The sequence below is a fragment of the Podarcis muralis genome, chromosome W, assembly GCF_964188315.1.
Source record: "Podarcis muralis chromosome W, rPodMur119.hap1.1, whole genome shotgun sequence".
Taxonomy (NCBI): domain Eukaryota; kingdom Metazoa; phylum Chordata; class Lepidosauria; order Squamata; family Lacertidae; genus Podarcis; species Podarcis muralis.
This window is the reverse complement of record NC_135674.1, coordinates 28,888,423-28,914,108: the sequence shown is the minus strand read 5'-3', so window position 1 is coordinate 28,914,108 and position 25,686 is coordinate 28,888,423. Positions and strand designations below refer to the sequence as shown.

At 48.8% G+C, this 25,686-nt stretch overlaps 2 protein-coding genes across 3 annotated transcripts in view; both read left to right on the top strand.

Annotated features, from left to right (window-relative positions):
- LOC114584510 (unconventional myosin-XVIIIb-like) overlaps nucleotides 1–25,686 on the top strand; it is a 653,524-nt gene that overhangs the window by 204,994 nt on the left and 422,844 nt on the right. The gene's annotated exons all lie outside the window — the stretch shown is intronic.
- LOC144326374 (putative helicase senataxin) overlaps nucleotides 1–25,686 on the top strand; it is a 233,460-nt gene that overhangs the window by 73,113 nt on the left and 134,661 nt on the right. For both annotated transcript variants that reach the window (XM_077922942.1, XM_077922943.1), the window contains exon 7: nucleotides 5,471–5,642. In XM_077922942.1, the coding sequence (XP_077779068.1) occupies nucleotides 5,471–5,642 (172 nt within the window). The remainder of the gene's footprint in view (nucleotides 1–5,470; nucleotides 5,643–25,686) is intronic.

The following is a 25,686-nucleotide window of genomic DNA, read 5'->3' as shown; positions in this document are numbered from 1 at the left end:
GCAGGAGTTAAGGGAGTTCATTGACAAAAACCTGAAGCGAGGTTTCATCAGAGAGTCCAGAGCGGTGGGGGGCAGCCCAGTGTTTTTTGTGGACAAAAAAAACACAGATAAACCGAGGCTTGTAGTGGACTTCAGGGCCCTAAATGCAGTATCAGAACCTCTGGCTTTCCCTATGCCCCGAATTGATGACATTTTGACCAGGGTGAGGAAGGGAAAGATTTTTACAAAACTGGACTTGCGGGGGGCGTATAACCTGATACGAATAAGGAAGGGGGATGAATGGAAAACCACCATGTTCACCCCTTTGGGGGCCTTTGAATATCTCGTTATGCCCTTCGGTCTACAAGCGGGCTCAGTGTGTTTTCAATCGTTTATGAACCACGTCCTGGGGCCTTTGCTCTACAAGAATTGTGTAGCCTTCTTAGACGACGTGTTGGTATATTCAGAGAATGAAGAGCAGCATGTGAGGGACGTCCGCGAGGTGTTGGGCAAGCGGCAAGCCAACCAGCTGTGCGTGAAGCTGGAGAAGTGTCAGTTTCATACCAAGGAGGTGGAATTCCTGGGGTACCGCTTGTCAGACAAGGGATTGGCCATGGATCCAGGCAAGGTCCAAGCGGTACTGGAATGGAAAACACCGAAAACGAAGAAGGATGTGCAAAGATTCTTAGGGTTTGGAAACTTTTATCGGAAGTTCATAAAGAACTTTGCCCACCTGACGGCTCCCATCACTGACTGTCTCAGCAGCAAGAAGAAATTTGTTTGGACGGCGGAGGCGGAGCGAGCATTTGAAGCACTGAAAAGGGCGTTCGCTTCGGAAGAACAACTCCTGCATGTGGATTTACAAAAACCTATGAGAGTGGAAACAGATGCGTCAGACCGGGCGGTAGGGGCGGTGCTTCTACAACCGGGGAAGAGTAAGTCGGAGTGGAGACCGTGTGCCTTCTTCTCGCGGAAGCTGAATAAGTCCGAGAGGAACTACACGGTGTATGACCGAGAACTACTCGCCATTCACGAAGCGTTCCGGAGATGGAGGCATTTATTGATTGGTGCACAACATAAGGTGCAAGTGTGCACAGACCACAAGAATTTAGAGTATTGGAGAACAGCACGAGTGCTCAACCAACGACAAGTGAGATGGACCGAGGAGTTCTCCAAATTCCACTTTGAAATTTGTTACGTGCCAGGCCCAGAAAACGTCAGGGCGGACGCTCTCTCACGCAAACCTGAGTATTTGGAGGGGGAGGGGGCAACCGAAGAGAGACATGTCATCCCAGAGGACCGCTGGGTGTGTGGGGCGGCACTGGTGGGGCAAAGAGAACTGGTAGAGGAAACGGAGAATGAAGAATATGCCCAGGATAAGCTCAGAGGTCTCAGGGGGGAGGGAGAGAGCCCCGGAGGCTTTGAGGAAAGAAATGGGGCATTGTATTACAAAGGGGCACTGTATATACCCGAAGGAGAATTGAGGGGGAGAGTACTCAAGCAGCTGCACGACAGCCCCACAGCGGGGCATTTTGGGCAACACAAGACCATGTGGTTGGTTACCAGGGAATTTTGGTGGCCTAAGGTGAGGGAAGATGTAAGGGAGTATGTAAGAGGGTGTGACCAATGCCAGCGAGCTAAAGGGGAAAGGCGGGCGCCGGCAGGGTTATTAGAACCCTTACCCACCCCCGAACGGCCATGGGAGGCGGTATCGATAGATTTCATGACGGATCTGCCGAAGTCCAAGGGGAAAACAGCCATCATGGTAGTAGTAGACCTGTTAACTAAGATGTGCCACTTTGTAGCATGCTCACATGCAGTCACAGCGGAAGAGACAGCGAAATTGTTTGTAGAACACATTTTTCGGTTGCATGGCGCCCCCTTGAGGGTGGTCTCAGACAGAGGCAAACAATTTACGTCCAGGTTCTGGAGGAAGCTCATGAGCTTACTGCACGTGGAGGTCAATTTTTCGACTGCCCGGCACCCTGAAACCAACGGGCAGGCGGAAAGAGCAAACGGTATCCTCCAGCAGTACCTGAGGTGTTATGTCAATGACAGAGAGAACGATTGGGTCGAAAAGTTGGCGCTGGCAGAGTTTGCCTACAATAATGCGGAGAATGTGTCTACAGGGATGAGCCCCTTTTTGGCCAATTATGGGTGTCACCCCAGGGCATTTCCAGGGGGAGGAGGGGAGAGATGGAGCGTCCCGGCGGCCGAACTTTTTGTAGAAGAGATGGAAGCGATCCATCGTCAGCTCCAGCTCAACTTAGAAAGGGCCAAAGAAGAATATAAGAGGCAGGCAGACAAGAACAGAAGGGAAGGTGAAGCCGTAATTGTGGGGGATCAGGTGTGGCTGTCAACCCAAGGCTTGCTGTTCAAAGGGGGTTGCAAGAAGTTGAGACCCAAAAGGTTGGGACCCTTTGAGGTCATTCAACAGGTCAACCCAGTGGCTTTCAAACTCCGGTTACCCAACCACATGAAATTGCACCCAGTATTCCATAGGTCCTTACTGTCACCGTATAGGGGGGGACGTGAAGGGGAATCCAGCAGGGGACCTGCCTTAGAAGAAAGGGAACGCAGCAGCCATGTTGCGGAAATCATCGATTCCAGGTGGAAGGGGAATCAGGTGGAGTATTTGGTGGCGTGGGAAGGGGAACCGGAGTCAGAAAACACCTGGGTAACTGCAGAGGATGTCAATGACGAGGTCTTAATAGAAACGTTCCACCAAAGGTTCCCGAGGAAACCTCAGCCTGTAGCAAGGTTCAGGAGGGAGTACTTCGGCACCACCGATGAGGAGGAGGAACTGGAAGGATTCACGGAATCGGAGCTGGAAGAAGGAATTGACTCCGATGACGAGGAGTACTTGGGGACCAGGAACAGCAACCGGTGGAGGGAAGTGTTCGAGACTTCGGAAGATGAGGGAGGTTCTTTCAGGGGCTTTGCTTCCTCACCGCCCGTAGAGGAGGGGACGGGAGGGGGTGAAGGGGGCCCTGGAGGGGAGGTGGATGTCAGGGAACTGCCATCGGAAGGACAGGAGGTGGAAGGGCTCCCTGAGGTTGAGACAGACTTAGCAGCTGAAGAAGGAACCAGCAGGGGGAGAGGAGGGGCTCCAGGGGAAAGTGAGTCGGAGGGATGGCTCAGAGACACTTCCAGCGAAAAAAGTGGGGAGGTTTCAAGACCTCCTATAGGGACACCCACTCCTCGCCGGAAACTGTCACGCCGAGAGTCCAGAAGACGTGTTTCCGTTAAGGAGCTTTTATGCTGGAAGAGATTCCGTAAGAGACCACTTTCGGATTCTGCTAGCGACTGACGGAGCCATGCTGGAGGGGCTCCGTCGTAGGCAGAGGTTTGAGGACTTGACCAAACTCTGAGGGACTTGCATATTACGCACAAGCAGCTCATCATCCCATTACAAATGTATTTAGAATTCACCTCTATACCACTTCTATTTGTAACCCAGGTGAGGGACCACCTTTTAAATAAACCACTGGCACTTTTAAATAAACCACTGGTAAGTGTGGATAAGCCCCAAGGAGCAGAAATCAATTTGGTTGCACCTTCTTCAGATTGATTTAATTTCTGCAACTCTCATTAATTTATCCATAGTACATTTGTTGTAGCTGCTCCATGAGAAAAGCATCCAGTTCAGCAACATTAACCCCCCCTCCGATTATAACATTGCCTCATATATATTAAAGGTAAAGGGACCCCTGAGCATTAGGTCCAGTCGTGGCTGACTCTGGGGTTGCGGCGCTCATCTCGCTTTATTGGCCGAGGGAGCCGGCGTACAGCTTCCGGGTCATGTGGCCAGCATGACTAAGCCGCTTCTGGGGAATCAGAGCAGCACACGGAAACGCCGTTTACCTTCCTGCCGGAGCGGTACCTATTTATCTACTTGCACTTTGACGTGCTTTCAAACTGCTAGGTGGGCAGGAGCAGGGACCGAGCAACGGGAGCTCACCCTGTCCCGGGGATTTAAGAATATTGAGGTATAAGATCATAAAAATAAGACAAAAATTAAGCAGAAGTAATAAATATTTAAAGAACCGGAAGGGGAAGTTGAGGGAAGTCATGAGGAAGGTTTTTGTGTGTGTGTTTTTTATATGACAAATGTTACATTGTGTTATTTGGTTGAATATAAAATTGTAAAATCCAATAAAATTTATTTTAAAAAAACAGCATCATTGACCATATTACATGTATGGGAAACAAAACAGCTTTGACCATATCATTGCAAAAGTGTTTTACACAATAAAATGAACAAGGGCTCTGAGACGTATTTTGTTTTTATTAAATAATCAATAAAACTTAATTTTTTTTATTCATCAGATGACATTGTAACATCAGAGGGTACAATTTTAACTATTTTCACGAATGTGTGAGTTATTTCAGGCTCAAAGAGACCTTAAACCTGTCCAAAAAAGTAATATATTTTTTTGTAAAAAAAACCCTTCAAAATCAACAACTATCTTTATTACGGTCCAGAGACCCAACAAAACATTACAAATCAATACAGAGTTCATACAGCCTACCTCCAGGTTAATCAAGCACTTTGTTTGGAATATAGGGCTCATTTGTTCTTGCCCCTTCAAAATCAATTTATTTTATAACCACAAAAAACACCCTCCTTATTTTTACAGCATAATAAGTACATGGTTAGCCCATTCTACAACAAAAGTATGATACACGTGTTAGTTGTGGTTTGTGCGCTATGGCTTATTGAACATACCGGGAATAAAATGACAAAAATTCACTTTGAATGGTTGGTGACCTTTTTCTGTGGCACCTAATACCATTTTTATACCTTATTTTGAAAGAGACCACAATTAGCTTTATTTTGATACCAAAGTAAGCCCAATCGCTTGAAAAATAAGCGAAACAGCAGGTTTTTTCTAAACTGACACAGAAATTGCATTAGCCTAAATTGCACAAAAATTGAAATTTTCAAAAAATTCTCCTGTGGCCAATTTTGGATCAAAAAATCTTTAAAAATTTATTTGAGGTTATCTCATAGTGGTGATGGCTTGTGAATGCTCTTCGCAATAAATACCTCTGATCACTCAGAGATCAGATCACTCTGATCACTCAATCGCCACTTCCTGCCCACCTCCCTCTGCCTGTTCCTGCTCCTCCCTGGCATTCTCCGGCATTACCATGACACATTAAAAAAACTGAAGAAAACTGAAGTTTTGAGTCGTGAGAGCACGGTCAAATATTAAAATCAGGTGATTTGTGATTTGGCGTGGAATGATCCTCGGTTGAAATTCAACCTGATGGAGCCTTCCAAAGAACTTGTTCACTTATTTTTTGGAAGTTTTGGTTGGTCTGGATAAAAGGTGTTGCCTGATACTGGATTTTTACATTTTTTCTCTTGTACCCAACAAGTTTTTCTTTACTGTTTTTAAATTTACATGTTTTTATTGTCTTCTAAGTGCTATTTCCCATCTAAGCATGTTTTTTTTTGTTTTGTTTTTTGTTTTTTGTTTTTTAGATGAAAGCATCAATCCTTTCTGGCCTGCGCTCCACTGTTTCATGGTGATCCTGGATAAGCTTGGGTCTAAAGTATGGGGACAGGTCATTGATCCAATCCAGGCATTTCAAACTATTGTCAACAATGCGAGCTATCAGAAAGCAAGAGAGACTGTTCGCCAAAGTTGCATCAGGTTGGTCCTTTATCCTTTTATTATTATTTTTAAAATACAGCAGTTTGCACATTCTCTTTTCACAGAGGTTAATAACTCAGGTAAAATCCCAGTTAGCTGGAAGTATACAATTGTGGTCCCAATTTACAAGAAAGGACAACCTATAGATCTTGGCAACTATAAGCCAATTAGTTTGCTTTCCATAATGGGGAAATTATATGCCCATTTCCTTTGCTTTAAATTGGCAACATTTCTTGAGGATAATAACATAACCTCTGAAGCCAAGGCCGCTTTCCGTACGAAGTACTCAACATCTGACCACTGTCTTGTGCTGTCACACCTAGCAGAGAAATATACTAGGACCACTCCAAGGCCATTTATATATGGCCTTTATGGACCTAAAATCTGCCTTTGACTCCATCCCTAGATCCAAATTATGGTCAAAGTTGTATTCAGTGATGGAGGACAAGAGACTCCTATACCTTATAAAAGCCTTATATAGTGATAGTGTCAGGGAACTGACATCGGAGCAAAATAGAGAGGCGAGGCTCTCCAATGATGCCGGAGAGGGAACCAGTACAGGAGGAGAGAGGGCTCCTGCGGGGGAAGGAAAATCAGGTGACACCAGGAAGAAAGGAGGGTTGGAGAGCACTTCGGAGGGGAGGCTCCGAGACTCTTCAAGTGAGGTCAGTGAGGAGAGTGGAGGACCACCGATAGGCACGCCCACTCTGCGCAGAAGGCTACCGCGCAGAGAGGCGAGAAGGAGGCTGTCCGTTAAGGAATTTTTATGTTGGAAGAAGTTTAGGAAACGCCCACTGACGAATTCTGCCAGCGACTGAAGCAGTCGTGCCCAAGGGGGACTGCTCAGCCGGGGAAAACGCAACCGCCTCACGCAGTTTGGAGCAGGTGGAGGTTTACACACAAGCAACCCCAATTCCCATGATAGCAATCCGTCAGTCCTTTACGTTGCTTGTGTGAAAGAGGACAGGTGCATCGTCATGAGTCAAACCGGAGGAGCCGGCACAGGAGAGGGGGCCAAGGGAGGACCAAGTCTGGAGGAGAGAAACCGAGATTTGGAACAGCAACTGGCTCTACTAGCGGCATGGCTGGATGAAAGGAGGACTCAGGATGCCCAGGGGAAGATTACCCCCATCGCAAGGAAGGTACCAGGGCTAGTGCAGAAGTTTGGGGGCAACCCCAGAGATTATAATGCATTTAAAACAGAGGTGCAGTACGCACTGGACCTGCAGTATGATGACTTTGCAGACGATGGGGGAAGAGTTGCTTTCGTGGTGGGGCACCTGGAAGGGCGGGCCAGGGATTGGGTCCGGCCCTTGATAGCGGCGGAGAATGCTGCTTTGAAGGATCTGAGAAAGTTTTTTAGCGCCATGGACCACATGTTCTCGAGTGATGTGGAACTAAGTGTTACGCGCAAGGAACTGATGGGGTGCAAACAAGGGAACCAGTCAGTGAGAGAGTACTGGTCGCGATTTGCGATGTTGATCCATAAACTTGGGTGGGATCTCAGTTCCGAACCCGTGCAAATGTTATTTGAGGAAGGTTTATCGTCTTGGGTGCGAAATGAACTTTCCCGCTCACCCCGCCCGGAGTCGATGGATCAGCTGACTAAGTTGGCGCTCGCTGTGGGAGTTCGACAAGAAACGCGCGCTCTGGAAAGGCGGGAAGGCAAAGGAGAGCGTTGGCATGACAACCGCATTCCTAACGTGCCAGCGTCAATGCTGCCGCCCGAGGAGCCGATGGAGATTGGAGGGGCGAGCGCGCGCGGGGTTTCAAACTCCAGCGAGGTCCGGAAGAAGGAGGGGAAAGCCAATAAGAAGTGTTTCCTCTGCCAGCAGCCGGGACATTTTGCCAGAGCGTGCCCTCAGAAGAGGGCATGGCAAGGAATGGTGGGGTCAGTGGGGAGTGAGGAGGAAAGGGATAAGGCGCAGGGAAACGACAGTGCTTGGCTGCAGGAAAGCGGGCACAGCAGCCAGGCGAGCAACCAGTAGAAGTGCCCAAACCAGACCCTCCCCGAGCAGCCATAGCCATAGAGGTGATGCTAGAACTCCCCAACGGACACCCAATCAAAGTGAAGGCGCTGCTGGATTCAGGCAGCTCTTGCAACTTCTTTAGCAAGGATTTTGCGCTGGAACACCAGCTCCAGGTGGTGCCTCTAGAACACCCCTTGCAAGTAACAACTATTGATGGGAGAGAACTCTTTGGGGGGGGGGAAGTGACCCACCAGACCCCACCCATGAAAATGACGGTTTCCAGACACACAGAGACAATTGCCTTTCACGTAGCCACCTTAGCAGGACCACCCATCATACTGGGGATGAGTTGGCTAGCATTGCACGACCCAGTGGTGGGGTGGCATCAGCGAACAGTCACCTTTGGGTCGGCCCACTGCGTAGAGTACTGTCACGGAGGGGCATACCCGAGGATGGCAGTAGCCAGAGTGGCAGGGATGGCGGTAGGGGAAAGGGGAAGGGTACCACCTCAATATGCTGATTTAGAAGAAGTTTTCAGCGAGAAGGAGGCGGATAGACTACCCCCCCACAGGCCCTTTGACTGTCAAATCAACCTGCTTCCAGACGCGCAGCTGCCAGTGGGGAAGTTGTACGCCATGTCAGATAGAGAGATGCAGGAGTTGCGCAAGTTTATCGACAAGAACCTGAAAAGAGGGTTTATACGAGAGTCCAGGGCGGTGGGAGGTAGTCCAGTGTTCTTTGTGGACAAACGAGACTCCAAAGAGCCCAGGCTTGTAGTTGATTACCGCGCGTTAAACCGGGTGTCGGAACCCGTGACCTTCCCTATGCCCAGAATTGACGACATCTTGACCAGGGTAAGGAAGGGAAAGATTTTTACCAAGCTGGACCTGAGGGGGGCGTACAATCTGATAAGGATGAGGGAGGGGGATGAATGGAAAACCACCATGTTCACTCCTCTGGGGGCCTTTGAGTATTTAGTTATGCCCTTCGGATTACAATGCGGCTCCAGCACTTTTCAAGGATTTATGCATCACGTGCTCGGCTCACTGCTGTACAAGAATTGCGTGGCGTTCTTGGACGACGTGCTGATCTACTCAGAGAATGAGGAACAGCATGTGAAAGACGTCAGGGAAGTGCTGAAAAGACTGCAGGAGCACCAATTGTGGGTCAAGCTGGAGAAGTGCCAATTCCACGGCCGAGAGGTGGAGTTCCTAGGTTACCGGCTGTCGGACAAAGGATTAGCCATGGACCCGGGTAAGGTGCAAGCAGTGCTGGAATGGAAGCCTCCCAAGAACCGGAAAGACGTGCAAAGGTTCTTGGGGTTTGGAAACTTCTACAGGAAGTCCATCAAGAACTTCGCCCATTTGACGGCACCTATAACGGATTGCCTTAGTAGCAAGAAGAAGTTTGAATGGACGGAAGAGGCACAGCGGTCTTTTGAGAAACTTAAGAAGGCGTTCACCTCGGAAGAACAACTCCTACATGTGGATCTGCGAAAGCCAATGAGACTGGAGACGGACGCATCAGACAGAGCGGTGGGGGGCATATTGCTCCAGCCGGGAGATGGGGAAATGTGGAAGCCGTGCACCTTCTTTTCAAGAAAACTGAACAAGTCAGAGCAAAACTACACGGTGTACGATCGAGAGCTGCTGGCAATTCACGAGGCCTTCAGGCGCTGGAGACATTTTTTGATAGGTGCACAACACAAGATCCAAGTGTGCACTGACCACAAGAACTTGGAATATTGGAGAACTGCTCGAGTGTTGAACCAAAGACAGGTGCGGTGGGCACAGGAGTTCTCTAAGTTTAATTTTGAGATTAGGTATGTGCCGGGAAAGGAAAATGTCAGCGGACGCTCTCTCACGCAAACCAGAGTACTTGGAAGGGGAGGGAGTGCCGGAAGTACGTCATGTCATACCTGAGGACCGATGGGTGTGTGGGGGGGTGTTGGTAAGGAGGCAAGAGCTAGCGGGGTTGACAAGGGAAGACCAGTATGCTCAGAACAAGATCAGGGAGATCCTCAATGCAGGAGATGGTCAAGGGGGTTTTGAGGAAAGAGACGGGGCTTTGTACTACAAGGGTGCACTTTACATACCAGAGGGGGAGTTGAGGAGTAGAATACTCAAACAACTTCATGACAACCCCACAGCAGGGCATTTTGGCCAACACAAAACCATGCTACTGGTCACCAGGGAGTTCTGGTGGCCACGGGTGAGGGAGGATGTCAAAGAATACGTACGGGGCTGCCAGAGAGCAAAAGGGGAGAGGGCAGTGCCAGCGGGGTTACTGGAGCCTCTACCCACGCGAGAGAGACCATGGGAGGTGGTATCCGTGGATTTTATGACAGATTTACCCAGGGTCAGGGGAAAGACGGCAGTAATGGTGGTAGTTGATCAGCTGACCAAAATGTGCCACTTTATTGCATGCTCGCATGCGGTATCAGCGGAAGAGACAGCTAAACTGTTTGTAGAGCATGTGTTCAGGTTGCATGGCGCCCCCTTGAGGATTGTATCCGACAGAGGCCGCCAATTTACGTCCAGATTCTGGCGGAAGCTGATGAGCTTGCTAGATGTGGAGGTGAGCTTCTCGACGGCGAGACATCCAGAGACCAATGGACAAGCAGAAAGAGCCAATAGCATACTTCAACAATACTTACGTTGCTACGTGAACGACAGGGAGAATGATTGGGTGGACAAACTAGCACTGGCGGAGTTTGCATACAACAATGCGGAACATGTATCCACGGGGATGAGCCCATTCATGGCTAATTACGGGTGTCACCCCAGAGCTTTCCCGGGGGAGGGGGCGGGAAGGTGGAGTGTTCCTGCAGCAGAAGAATTTGTGGAAGAGATGGAGGCTTTACACCAACAGCTAAAAATCAACCTAGAAAGAGCCAAGGAAAAGTACAAAAGGCAGGCTGACAAGCACCGCAGGGAAGGGGAAACCATAAGGGTGGGGGACCAGGTGTGGTTGTCCACTCGGGGGTTGCCGTTCAAAGGAGGATGTAAGAAGTTACGGCCAAAACGATTGGGACCGTTCAAAGTAACCCAACAGGTGAATCCGGTAGCCTTTAGGCTCAAATTGCCCCCCAACATGAAATTGCATCCAGTTTTCCACAGGTCCTTGCTCTCACCAGTCCGGGAGGGAAGGGAGTGGTTGGGCCAAGAAGGAGACTCGTCCTTGCTTCCGTCGATGGAAGAAAGAGAACTCTGGGCATGCAGCTGAAATTCGCGATTCCAGGTGGAAAGGAGGGCGAGTGGAGTATTTGGTAGCTTAGGAGGGGGAGTCAGAAGCAGAGAACACATGGGTTCCAGCGGAGGAGTTGGGGGATGAGTATATGCAGGAGGCTTTCCATCGCAGGTACCCGAGGAAACCCAAACCTAGAGAGAGGTTCTGGGAGGAGCAATTTGGCACCACAGACGATGAAGAAGATTTTGTGGGATTTCCCGAGTCTGAGGAGGGGGAAGGAGAATTGTTCGAAGAAGAAGAATCCGAAGGGGAAGATTGGGGGGTGGAAAGGCACAGCAGCAGATGGAAAGGGGTATTTGAGTCATCAGATGGAGGGGACAGTTCTTTCCGGGGGTTTCCCGTGTCGCCGTCCAAAGAACGGACGGGGGAGGAGGAGGGCCCTGGGAGGGAGGTGGATGTCAGGGAACTGACATCGGAGCAAAATAGAGAGGCGAGGCTCTCCAATGATGCCGGAGAGGGAACCAGTACAGGAGGAGAGAGGGCTCCCGCGGGGGAAGGAAAATCAGGTGACACCAGGAAGAAAGGAGGGTTGGAGAGCACTTCGGAGGGGAGGCTCCGAGACTCTTCAAGTGAGGTCAGTGAGGAGAGTGGAGGACCACCGATAGGCACGCCCACTCTGCGCAGAAGGCTACCGCGCAGAGAGGCGAGAAGGAGGCTGTCCGTTAAGGAATTTTTATGTTGGAAGAAGTTTAGGAAACGCCCACTGACGAATTCTGCCAGCGACTGAAGCAGTCGTGCCCAAGGGGGACTGCTCAGCCGGGGAAAACGCAACCGCCTCACGCAGTTTGGAGCAGGTGGAGGTTTACACACAAGCAACCCCAATTCCCATGATAGATAGGAACATGTAGGTTGCTGGGGCAACTCTCTAACAAAATCACAATGTTAAGAGGGGTCAGATAGGATTGTATTCTGCCTCCCCCCCGTTGTTTAATCTTTTTAGAAATGACTTAGAGGAAGTCTTAATGGGGCCAGAAGGACACTGTCCAAAGATGGGGGCAAGAAGCACCCCATTTCTGTTTGATTTGTATCTGAATAGAATGTGAAGTCTTTTTCAGTTGGATTTCTCACTCTCCATATGTCTGACAGGTCAAATTTGTCCACCATTTCAAAAAAAACCTTTGGTAATCTGCCAGCATTCATTACTTTCTGTGTCTGTGTTTTATCCATAAGCGTTGATGCAACTCCATTCAGGTCCCCCATCAAAATCAATTTATAATCCAAATAGTCCAGAAGTCCTGTTTCCAAGTTCTTAAAAAATTCTGCTTTGCCATCATTTGGTGCATAAATTCCCAACAGCAAATATTTTTCGCCTTGTGCATTGATTTCTACTGCAATATATCTTCCCTCATCTTTGAACATCATTTTGGGATTCCATTTTTCTTTCACGTAAACGACCACTCCTCTTTTATTCACTTTGTCAGATGAAATGAATTCTTGACCAAGTCTCTTATTCTGAAGGACTTTTCTGTGTAATCTAGTAACATGAGTTTCTTGCAAACAAATTATGTCCAAATTCTGTTTTGCTAACACATGGTATACTTGGTTCCTTTTTGGTCGTGAGTTCAAACCATTAACATTCCATGAATATATTCTCAATACCATCTTAAACTATTCAGGAGCTCCTGCGCCTGCCCCTGGCGTCTGCTCACTTTCCAATCCCAGATCCTTGGCATTTTTTTCCAGGAACCCTGTTTTTTCTTCGACGGTCCTAATTCTTTGTTTCCTTCCTTGAAATTTAAAGGAAAGGCCTTCTGGAAATTCCCACCTAAAAAAGATGTTCTTCCTTCTCAGAGTTCCAGCCAAGTCTGCGTTGTTATTCCTTAGGTTAAAAAAATGCTTTGGAATCTCCTTAAACAAAACAATTAGCTTATCTTTAATCTTCAAGCTTTTTTTGTAATGTAGACCCAATGTCAATCCTTAAGATTATCTTGTTCCAATTGGGGTGCGCCTCTTACTCTCAGTTGATTCTCCCGTTCCTTCATCTGTAAAAAAAGCAATTGCATTGAGTGCATCCTGTTGAATCTTCTCCACGTCAGGCACTCTCACTGTTTCCAATTCCCTCAATCTTGTTTCGTGGGCAGCAGCTTCCTCCCTGACCTCTTGAATGCCTTTTTTCACATCTACAAATTCTTGTTTCAACTCCTGTACAGTCTGCTGAGTTCCTCTCACACCTGCTCTTATGTCTGTTAACATTTGCATCACCTCCTCTTCAAAAGTTGGTGCTTTAGAAGGTCTTCTATCTTTACTTTTACTTTTCTCAGACTTATCTACCCCATTAGCCATAGCTATTCCAAAGTTTCAAGGTCAGCTCACCCAGTCAGAGTCCACCAGATTTTTAGTGCGCAGGCAGCAGCAGGCAGCCCAACAGCTTCCCTCTTTCAAAGATTTCTGTTCTCATCCTGAAGCAAAGTTCTTAACCTGAAGTACTATTTCTGGGTTAGCGGAGTCTGTAACCTGAAGCGTCTGTAACCCGAGGTACCACTGTACTTGATTTCCAATTTTTAGTTTTGGGTTGGCCCATATTGTTAATTTCTCATGCTGGTAAGGGTCATCCTTATTATTTTTATATATGTTCATCCAAATTTTTATGGGTGCTTTAATAGTCTCCAGATTAATGGGATATTTCTTATAGTTGTAGCTGAGATTGGTCCACCCCACAAGAGATTCAATGAAACTATATTTGAGAGTAGCCCAACTGGGATTCCTGCTTGCTCTCCAACAATTTGTCTTGCTCAGCAGGTAGGCCTGGTGATATAATTCCAGATTTGGGAGTCCAAAACCACCTTCCTTAGTTGGAAGTTGCATTTTATGTAATGATATTTTTGGTGGCTTTGTACCCCACAGGCACAATCTAAATATTTGATTTATTTTTTGAAAATATAAGTTGGGAATATATATTGGTAATCCTCTAAGAATGTATAAAAGCTTTGGAACAATAGTCCTTAAAGGACATTAATTAAAGGACATTAACCTTTCCCCAAAGGGAAAGGTTTGGAGGTCCCCACCTTTCAATATCAAAATAAATTTCTTTTATAATTTGATTCAAATGTAATTTTACGATTTGGTTAACATCTGATGAAATCATTATGCCCAAATATTTAATAAAGTCTTTGCACATCCAAAATTGATGGTTTTTATACAATGTAGCCTATTTGTATAGGTAAAGGTAAAGGTACCCCTGCCCGTACGGGCCAGTCTTGACAGACTCTAGGGTTGTGCGCCCATCTCACTCTATAGGCCGGGGGCCAGCGCTGTCCGCAGACACTTCCGGGTCACGTGGCCAGCGTGACAAGCTGCATCTGGCGAGCCAGCGCAGCACACGGAACGCCGTTTACCTTCCCGCCAGTAAACGGTCCCTATTTATCTACTTGCACCCGGGGGTGCTTTCGAACTGCTAGGTTGGCAGGCGCTGGGACTGAGCAACGGGAGCGCACCCCGCCACGGGGATTCGAACTGCCAACCTTTCGATCGGCAAGTCCTAGGCACTGAGGCTTTAACCCACAGCGCCACCCGCGTCCCTTGTATACAATGCCTATTTGTATACAATGCCCTATTGGCAAAATCTCTGATTTTGGCCAATTTATGGAATAGCCCAATATTCAGCCAAAGGTTTTTATTTTCTCCATAATTATTGGAATTGTATCTTCTGGTTTTGTAATAAATAGAAGGATGTCATCTGCAAATAATACAATTTTGTAATTTTCTTTGTTGTGTTTTACCTCCTTGATATGCTCATCTTGAATTATTACTCTTGTTAGTGGTTCCAGGCATAGATTAAATAGTAACGGAGACAGAGGGCATCCTTGTCTTGTTCCTCGTTTTAGATTAATCACATTAGATATTCTACCATTTGTAACAGTCCGAGATGTTGGATTTTTGTAAATCATTTTAATCCAGTTACAGTATTCTGTAGGGAAGCCAAATTTACATAACACAATCCCTATGAATTCTTTATAGATTCTATCAAAAGCCTTTTCTGCATCTAGTGACATTATCATAAACTCCTCTTGCTCTTTAAATTTATCAAATCTATTGTTAATCTTACATTATCTGTGGCTTGTCTTGTTTTTATTTGATTATTTGATTATTAAGTACCAAGTCTTGGATGACTTTTTGTAATTTTTCAGCCAGTATTGCATTCAGAATCTTTGCATCGACATTCATTAATGAAATTGGTCTGTAATTTGCACATTCAGTGGGGTCTTTGTTAGGTTTTGCTATAATTATTATTAAAGCTTCATTAAATGTTGCAGCATAGACACCTTTATACCTCATAAACTCATATTGTTTCCTCATAAACTTCTAGAAGTCTGGGGACTAATAATTTTTTGAATATTTTATACTATTCTATAGGAAATCCATCTGGTCCAGGTGATTTTCCATTACCCATTGTTTCTATTTCATTCTCAATATCAGGGGGCTGATAGCATATCTTTGTGATATTCTTCAATGGTTGGTAGTTTAATATCCTGAAAAAAGTTTTCCACCTCATCCTCTGGTATATTTTCTGGCCCTTCATATAGCTTTTTGTAGAATTTAAAAAAATTGTTATTTATATCTGTTGATGAGGTCGCTGTGATTTCCCCCCCTTTCTTATTAAAGGTATTATTTGGTTCATTTTCTTCTGCTTTAGATGATTAGCTAGAATTTTTGTCGGTCTTTCTCCCTGTTCCCAATATGTTTGTCTTAGACATAATAAGCTGAACTCAATTTTTTGAGCTAGTATATTATCCAGTTCTAGTGTTTGTTGTTGTATTCTTTCATATGTAACCCTAGATGGGTTATTTGCCATATTGCCCCATAATGTTTTAAAAGTTTTTTTTAGGTTATTTTCTTTTAATTTTTGCATCTTGACCTTGTTGGCAGAGAAAGATATTTTCTTCCCTCTGATATAAGCTTTGTAGCCTTCCCATTCCTTCAGTCTTGGAGTTAATGATTTGGAGTTATTTTTAAAATATATTTGCGTATCTTGCGTTATATATTGAATGAAGTTTTTATCATTTAATAATGATATATTAAGATACCATCTCCTCATACCTTCCTGGGTATTGGATAGATTACATTCCAATATTACTGCTGAGTGATCAGCTATAATGGGAATATCAATGTCACATCGGCTAGTAAAGAAGTGTAGTGATGTTGATGTTAAAAAAAAATCAATTCTGTGCTGGGTATTGTGAATTCCTGCAAAATATGTATAGGATTTTTCCTTAGGATGCTGTAGTCTCCATGAATCCACTAAATTCCAGTATATCATATAATAATTAATTCTCTCTCTCTAACCTTCGTCATTTTTTTCCTAGCTGTAGAAGTGGCGTCCATCTGCGGGTCTAAAATTTCATTAAAGTCTCCACCAATTATCAGATACTGATACGATAAAGAGCTTAATCTCTTAAAACAGTTGTGAATAAACTTAATGGTCATCAGTATTAGGGGCATAGACATCGACTATTGCTATTTCTATCCCTTCTGTTTTAATTACAGTTATTAAACACTGACCATCTTCCTCTCTTATTATATCTTGCGTTTCATAAGACCAGCCTTTCCTAAATAGAATCGTGACTCCCTTTGCATTTTCATCTAGATTTGTTGAAAAAACTTATTTTACCTATTGACTTTTCAAAGTTTGTGCCCCTTGTTCTGTCAAATGTGTTTCTTGTAATAGTCCTATATCAGCCTTTAATGACTGAAAATAGTTAAGTGTTAGGATCTGTTTTTTCCTTTCCTTTAATCCCTTGGCATCCATACCTATAATTCTCATATTATAAATTGCAGCTTTTATCTATAGGGTCTCTTGTCCTCTATTTTTATCTTCGGCAAAGTCTTGGGAAGGCTTAGTATGAACCAAATATATTGCAAATAATTATTGCTCTAATTAGAGACATCTATTAACCGTGCTTGTATTTAACATATGGATTGTGAAACAGAGTTAATTCACCTTCTTACATATCTAAATATATATAGAGCAGATACTACCCGATCAATTTAATACACCTTGTAATTAAATTTTAAGTATTTCAATCAAATAATTAGTATTTGAAAATATTCAAAGAGGGATAGAGAGAGAAAAGAGAGGAAACTAGGAAATAGCTCTAGCTACAAATAGGAAGAGTTCTGAAAAGGTAGGCACAAATGACCAACAATTTATAATAATAGTAACAGTACTAACGATAAAAAAGGAAAAAGGAAACTACTTAGTGTGAAATATTGCTCAGGGTAAAGGTCCTGCAGGCTTCTGTGGTTCGTATCTGCTTTGCCCGGACCTCTGAGCACAGCAGAGTAAACACAGCATATTTAGCCTTTTAGCCTTCTGCCCTCTGTGCTTGCCTTTAGTGTGCATAAATCAAAAGTCCAGTCAGCTTCTCTAATCTAGAAGCGTTTATTTACAGCAGTATAAATCATCATCCAGTGTCTGGTAAAAAGTACATCTCTGTTCCGTACAAAAACGAAACCAGAATAACAGAACAAAGAAACAGATCCCGGATGTGTGACGTAGGATCTCTCCGCCCCCTCAGAAGGCAGGACATACGAACTGAGCTGTTTAACCCTGTAAGCTCAGGTTCTCCTCACACTTAGTACACTTAACAATAAAACACAAATAGATAACAAAAGAAAAAATGCATGTAGAAGACGCAAACATTCACCCCTTCGAGCTCCTAATTTCACCAATATAATGGTTGGGAGCTTTTGACTTAGCACATAAGGATTTAAAGGAATTGTCGATTTGCTTCATTTCCCCCTTTTGATTATAGGACGCACATTTTCCCCTCCAAAGATGAAGGGGAAATGTGTGTGCGTCCTATGGAGCGAATGCAGGCTCCTTGGCTTCGCGGCGACGCACCTGACCTGGAAGCCGGAGGAGGAACAGAAGGGTTTCCTTCTGTTCCTTCTCCAGCTTCGCTGAAGGGGCGCTGCGCCTTCTCCCTCTCTGTGCAGCGCCCCTTGAGCGACGCGCCTGTCATGCGAAGCCGGAGGAGGAAGAGAAGTGCCCCTTCAGCGACGCGCCTGTCCTGGCTTCTGTCTTAGCCCTGCACAGCCTCTTCGGGCAGGGGAAGCCTTCTTCCCGCTGCCCTGAAGAGGCTTGGCGCGGTTATCCCAGAAGCCAGAACAGCCACATGGTATCCCAGAAGCCAGATCCCTCTTGCTGTTCTGGCTTCTGGGATTCAGAATAATTTTTTCTTGTTTTCCTCCTCCCAAAACTAGGTGCGACCTATGATCCGGTGCACCCTATGGAGCGAAAAATACGGTATATACATAAGTAAACAACATATAATTACATGGTTTGAGACTTATTGAATGACAAATCAATATTTCCACGGCATTTCGACTTTAATAGTGGTATAAAACCAGTTGACTATTAACCCGAGGGTATATAGAATTCCACCATTATTAAATTACTAATATATCTAGAGTTTCATGGCTCTATGCCAAAGATACTTTGTTCAGATGGTGAGTCAACATGAGTTGGAGGTTCTTCAAGCAGAAAGGTCAAAGAAGAGCTTCAAAATGGAGGGCATTACCCCACACCATTTTCAATTAGAGTAGGAGAAAAAGGAAAAGCCCCCCTACCCTTCACCATGGCTCTTTATCCACAATTTATTGCTTGGAGGTAGGATATCGCATTATCATGGTTTTAAAAACGGCGCAGTTCATCATTTATCTTTAAGCAGAAAGTAGCTGGGTGTATTGTAAAGTGTTGTATTTTTAATTCCCTTGCTAGCTTGTGAGCAGGAGCAAATAATCGTCTCTTTTCTGCCACCATTGGAGCATAGTCCGGGAAAATAGAAATGATATTGCCCCTCCATTCAAGGGGTTTAGCATTTGACTTTTCCCGGAAAGTTTTAAGGATACAATCTCGCACCCTTGTGCACGCAAATTGAATTATTGTTATATATGTTTCCCCTCTTGCTTTCTTGGTTTTCAGTGGAAAACTTTTAACACCATTTATCTCCACCTTTAAATCCAGCTGTAGCTCCAGCATTTCCGTTAAACAGCTCTCTATATATTCAATTACCTGAATTCCTTCAGGAGGAAGGTTTTTAAGACCAAAAATTTTAAGGTTTTTCCTTCGATATCAGATTCCAACTGGAGTAAGCATTTGTCCATCAGGCTTTGTGTTGCAAATGATATTGTGCTGGGCCCAGGGGGGATAAGGTACTATTACCGTAGGCCAAGATCAGTCCAGAGTCTCTAGCAGGGTAGATGATCACTAGATGAGACGCGAGGTCCGAGACAGGGAGCCGGGCGGGGTAGCAGGAACGATGGTAGGGCAGAAGCAGGAAGCCAGGCGAGGAACAGGAACACTGGTAGGACAGAAGCAGGAGTCCAGGCGAGGAACAGGAACACCGGAGAGTCAGAAACAGGAAGCCGGGCGAGGAACAGGCACACTGGGAGTGCCGAACAAGGACTGGGTAAAGCAGATACTTCACAACGACGTTGCTCCCGCAACCTGGGACCGGGCTGCCTGACCTTTATCTTCTTCTAAGGCCGGGGGCGGTCCCGGCCCCCAGAAGCCCCGCCTCTCTTGGCCTTAAGGCGAGCACTCCTCCTGGGAGACACCGGTTCCCTTCGCCTCTCTGCCCTAAGCCTCTGCAGATCAGGAGAGGCCGAAGGGTTACTGGGCCCCGGGGGAGGCTCACCTGTAGCCACTGAGTCTTCCAGCACCTCTGGGGCCTGAATGATTTCACCTGGTGCCTGCTCTTGAGTTTCCTCAGCATCTAGGCCTTGCCCCAGTTCAGCCGGCCCTGGAGGCGGGGACTCCTGTGCCGGCTGGGATTCCTCCGGATCGCTCTCAGACTCGGAATCCCAGGCCATCACACCATCCCCCCTCCCAGGCCCCCCCCCTCACTTGAGGGTCCGGACCCGGCTTGCTGGGGTACGCCGCATGAAACTCCCGGATGCAGGCAGGTGCGTGGACGTTGACTGCTGGTTCCCAGGAACGGTCCTCTGGCCCATACCCCTTCCAGTCAATGAGATACTGCAGCCTTCCCCTGCGGTATCGGGAGTCCAGAATGCGTTCCACCTCGTACTCAGGCTCTCCCTGCACCAAAACTGGCTGCGGTCGGGGACGGTCCGGGTGGAACTCGTCGGGTGGGGCCACCGGACTCAGAAGGGACCTGTGGAATACCGGGTGAACCTTCAGGTTTGCTGGCAACCGGAGACGGAATGCCACAGGCGAGACCTGGTCCACGATAGGGAACGGGCCGGTGAACCGGGCGTCCAGCTTCCGCGAAGGTCGAGAAGGGTGGAGGTGGCGAGTGGAAAGCCATACCAAGTCACCGACGTGAAGTTCCGGCCCCACCTGGCGGTGGCGGTTGGCCTGGACCTTGTACGCCTCCTTGGCCTGGCGCAGCTGCTCTATCAACAGCTGTTGCTGGGACTGGAGCTCCTGAAGCCACTCTGTCACCGCAGGGACCGCAGATGCCGGCAGCACATCCGGAAACAACCGTGGATGAAGGCCATAACTGGCTTGGAACGGGGTCTGCTGGGTGGACGCATTCACCGCGTTGTTATAAGGAACTCCGCCAATGCTAGGTGGTCGACCCAGTCGTCCTGCTGGTAGCTGCAGTAACACCGGAGGTACTGTTCCAGCACCGCGTTCGCCCGTTCCGTCTGGCCATCAGTCTGTGGGTGGTAAGCAGATGAGAGACAGACCTCTGTTCCGAGGGTCTGGTGCAAAGCACGCCAAAACCGGGACGTGAACTGAACGCCGCGGTCGGACACTACACGCTCGGGTAGGCCATGCAGGCGGAAGACATGCTGAAGGTACAGCTGCGCGGTTTCCTTAGCTGAGGGTATGGATGGGCAGGGGGCACAGTGCACCATCTTCGTGAAGTGGTCGGAGAAAACTAGAAGGCAGGTGCAGCCACGAGACGGGGGTAACTCCACTACAAAGTCTAGAGAAACTGTGTGCCAAGGACGTGGTGGAACCGGCAACGGCTGAAGAAGGCCGGGGGGTCGCCCGGTAGGCCCCTTGGCCCGCCTGCAGACGTCACAACCAGCGACGTAGCGAGCCACGTCAGCCTTCAAACGGGGCCACCAAAACTCACGGCTTACCAGATGGGTGGTCCGATACCGCCCAAAGTGCCCCGCCGCTGGAGCGTCATGGGTCATCCGGAGAACCTCAGCCCGCAGCGGCCCTGGTGGGATGTACAGGCGCCCGTGGTGCAGCAGAAGACCCTGATGCGAGACCAGCCCTGGATACCGAGGGCATGATCCTTTGGCCAGTTCCCTGAGTCGTTCCTGGGCCCAAGCGTCGACCCGCTGCTGTTCCCGCACCCGAGCCTGCAGTGGCTCAACCTCCTGGGTGGCCAGGAATGCAGCTGGTGGTAGGATCGTGGTGGGTGCTGCTTGCTGAACCGTGTCTGCGTTGTCTTCAGGTTTCCGGGACAGGGCATCCGCCTTCTGGTTTTGGGAGCTAGGGATGTAGCGGATCCGGAACTGGAACCGGGAAAAGAACAACGCCCACCGGATCTGCCTTTGGTTCAGCTTGCGGGTGGTCTGGAGGTATTCCAGGTTCCGGTGGTCGGTTCTCACCTCCACCGGGTGTCTTGCTCCTTCAAGATGGTGGCGCCAAACCTCAAAGGCCACCTTGATGGCCAGTAGTTCCCGCTCCCACACGGTATAGTTACGCTCCGCTGGAAGGAGCTGGCGAGAATAGAAGGCGCAGGGTAAGAGTGGCGCTTCCGGTCCGTGCTGCTGAGACAAGACGGCACCGAGAGCCGTACTGGAGGCGTCAGTCTCTACCACAAAGGGTCGAGAAGGATCCGGATGTTGCAAGATTGGCGCTCTCTGGAAACAGGCCTTCAACCCTTGAAATGCCTCCTCCGCCTCCTTGTCCCAGGAAAACGGCGTCTTGGGGCGCAGAAGCCGGGTCAACGGGGTGGTGCGGTGAGCATAATCCGCAATGAAGGTCCGGTAATAGTTGGCGAACCCCAGGAAACGCTGTAGGTCCTTGCGGTTCCGAGGTGCCGCCCATTCTCGAACCGCTGCCACCTTCCCAGGATCCATCTGCACCCCACCTGGTGAGAGTCGATGACCCAGGAAGTCCACTGACTGCTGATGGAACTTGCACTTGCTGAGCTTTGCATACAGACGATGCTCGCGCAAGCGCTGCAGCACGGTCCGGACATGGCCCTCGTGGCACGCCGGGTCACGGGAGTAAACCAGAATGTCATCCAAGTACACCACCACGTACTTGTCTAGCAAGTCCTGGAACACGTGGTTGATGTACCGTTGGAACACAGCAGGCGCGTTGCACAAACCAAAGGGCATAACCAGGTATTCGAACTGTCCGTACCGGGTCCCGAATGCTGTCTTCCACTCATCCCCGGCGCGGATCCGAATCAAATTTTAGGCTCCCCGGAGGTCTAACTTGGTGAACACCTGCGCCCCTTGCACCCGCTCCAGTAACTCCGAAATAAGGGGCAAGGGGTACCGGTCCGGGATGGTAATTTTGTTCAGGGCCCGGTAATCATGGCAAAGGCGGAGTTCCCCACATTTCTTTTTAACAAAGAGCACTGGCGCAGCAGTGGGCGAGGTAGAAGGTCTAATGAACCCACGCTCCAGGTTCTTGCGCAAGAAGTCCTGCAAAGCCTCGCGCTCTGGCTCTGTTAACGAGTATAAGCGACTCACCGGTAGAGGCGCTCCGGGCTGGAGGTCTATGCCGCAGTCAAAGGACCGATGCGGCGGCAGCTGGTCTGCCCCCCGTTCCTCGAACACGTCGTAATAGTCCCGGTACTCAGCGGGGAGCGTTGCAGCAGCCTCCTCAGTGGGCGCAGCTGCTAGCATCTCAGTCTCAGCAGGAGAACTGGGGTCTGGGAAGTGTACAGTCCGTTTGACCCAGTCAATCTGCACATTGTGAGCCTCTAGCCAGTCCATCCCAAGCACCAGGGGGAACCGGGGCATGGAGGCAATATCCAGAGTTCGCATCTCACGGTGCTGCTGGAGGCACAGGACCAGGGGCTGGGTCTCTTGAGTGACGGCGCCCGAACGCAGGGGCCGTCCGTCGATTGCCTCCACCTGTACCGGTTCTGGCTTGTTCCGAAGTGGCACCCGATGCTGGGCAGCAAAAGCAGCGTCCATATAAGAGCGGGTTGCCCCTGAATCCACCAGAGCATGGGTAAGAATCCATGGCCCTCCTGGAGGGTATAGATGTACTGGGACCATAAGGTGTTGCAATTCAATTGGTGCGGCCCCATTCTGTGCTGTTTGGGACCCCAGGTAGCCAGGGCCATCAGCTACTGGGGTTGGCGGTTTCTCAGGACAGGACCGTGCATAGTGTCCGCTTCCGCCACAATAGAGACATAGATTCCCCTCCCGACGCCGCGACTTCTCTGCGGGGGAGAGGCGTGGCCGCACTGCCCCAAGCTGCATAGGTTCCTCCAATGACTCAGCTGGGCCTGTGGGGCTGCTGGTAGACACTGGGGCCGAGAACTGGAGGTGCCGGCGGCCCCGAGCCTGACGCCGGTCCTCTAGCCGATCGTCTATCTGTAGACTCCGCTGAATAAGGGCGTCTAGCGTGGTGGGGCGTTCCATTGTGGCCAGCTGGTCCAGTATCTCATCGGAAAGCCCCTCGAGATACTGGTCCCGAAGAGCAGAGTCGTTCCAGGTCAAGTCCTGTGCCAGCAGCCGGAATTCTGTGGTGTATGCAGCCACCGTGGACTTGCCCTGTCTCAACCGCCGAATCGCCCGGTTGGCTTGACTCCCCTTCTGAGAGTTGCCGAACGCGGCCTCCAGCAGATTGCAAAACCCCCCGTAGTCTGCCAGCAAGGGGGAGTCTTGCCTGAACAGCGGCAACGCCCACTTGGCCGCCTGGTCCTTTAACAAACTAATCAAAAAATGCACCTTGGTGCGGTCGTCAGGGAAGTTCCGGGCGCGCCCCTGAATATACAGCTTGGCCTGGGCAAGGAACATGGGAAAGCTGGCCGGGGCCCCATCAAATTTCTCAGGCAAGGCCACTGGGTACTTGCCAGAAGCCGGGGCGTCGGCCCCAGGAGCCGGTAGGGTGTCCAAACGCTGCTGTAGTGCCGTAACCGCGTTACTGAGCTGCTGCACGGTGTGCGTCAAGGCCTGATTCTCCTGGGCTATTGCCAACAGTGTAGCCGCTTGGTCAGCCATGGCCTCTGACTCTTCCCGAACGCACCCCAACAAAGAGGGAGTACGGGTGAGGCGGGAGCAAACTGTGTACTATTACCGTAGGCCAAGATCAGTCCAGAGTCTCTAGCAGGGTAGATGATCACTAGATGAGACGCGAGGTCCGAGACAGGGAGCCAGGCGGGGTAGCAGGAACGATGGTAGGGCAGAAGCAGGAAGCCAGGCGAGGAACAGGAACACTGGTAGGGCAGAAGCAGGAGTCCAGGCGAGGAACAGGAACACCGGAGAGTCAGAAACAGGAAGCCGGGCGAGGAACAGGCACACTGGGAGTGCCGAACAAGGACTGGGTAAAGCAGATACTTCACAACGACGTTGCTCCCGCAACCTGGGACCGGGCTGCCTGACCTTTATCTTCTTCTAAGGCCGGGGGCGGTCCCGGCCCCCAGAAGCCCCGCCTCTCTTGGCCTTAAGGCGAGCACTCCTCCTGGGAGACACCAGTTCCCTTCGCCTCTCTGCCCTAAGCCTCTGCAGATCAGGAGAGGCCGAAGGGTTACTGGGCCCCGGGGGAGGCTCACCTGTAGCCACTGAGTCTTCCAGCACCTCTGGGGCCTGAATGATTTCACCTGGTGCCTGCTCTTGAGTTTCCTCAGCATCTAGGCCTTGCCCCAGTTCAGCCGGCCCTGGAGGCGGGGACTCCTGTGCCGGCTGGGATTCCTCCGGATCGCTCTCAGACTCTGAATCCCAGGCCATCACAGATATTTTCTCCAAGACATTAACACGCTGTTCAAGTGTGTTCATATGAGATATTAAAACTTGTAGATCTATTCTCATTTGTGATGTATCCTGTTTAATCGCTGACATTTCTGTCTTAAGCTCCCCAATGTCTTCTTTAATAGACCGTAATAAGTGAATCATCTCATGTGACTCTGACAATATTTGGCCTTCCTGCATTTCCGTTGCTCTTTTGTCAAAGCTTTTCTTTCTTTCTGTGGCTTTTGGGGAAGTTAGAGCTGAAGCGTCTCACTTCATTTGTTTTGAGACTGTATTATTTTTTTGACATGCTCTTCTAGCCCTCAGCAAGCCCTCCTCGTCTTTTTGACGTTTGATATTGCCCAGCTGCTAAAATGCTGATAAGCTCAGATATAATTGTTCTTAAGTTCCCTCCAAAACCTTCCTCCTGTCCATAAATCCTTAAATAGGTTTTAATCACCTTTAATTTATACTTCTCCTTGCATTCACGCTGTGGCGCTTCTCAGCGTGCCTGCTCACGCCTCCTTCCCAAGACCAGAAGTCCTCAGGACCCCAGCTATGTCACCCCTTGTCTGCAGAGCCGGCAGCCTCTCACCCTTTTTCAAACACCCTCCCTTGTGGACTGTTCCCTCAGCCTCCTTTCCCCTCTCCTTAGGAGTTCTCCAGGCAGCTGCTGCTGCCGCCCCGGTCTTTGAGCTGCCCCCCTGCCCCAAAGAGAGATGCCTTCTCACACTGCCCCACAGAGGCCTGGGAAGTACCCCCTGGCTAGCTCCAGAGGCACCATTTGCCTGGGGAGCTTGTAGCCAGGGCTGCTGCAACAAACAGCTCTGCAAGCCTATGGGAGGCAGAGATGCAAGGGAGCGAAGGAAAGAGGGATAGAGGCCCATGTTGCTCTCTGCACCCCTGACCATCATCCAAGGCACCCCAGGGTGTCACAGCACATTGTTTGAAATCACTGCAGTAGACCAACATTGTTGTTG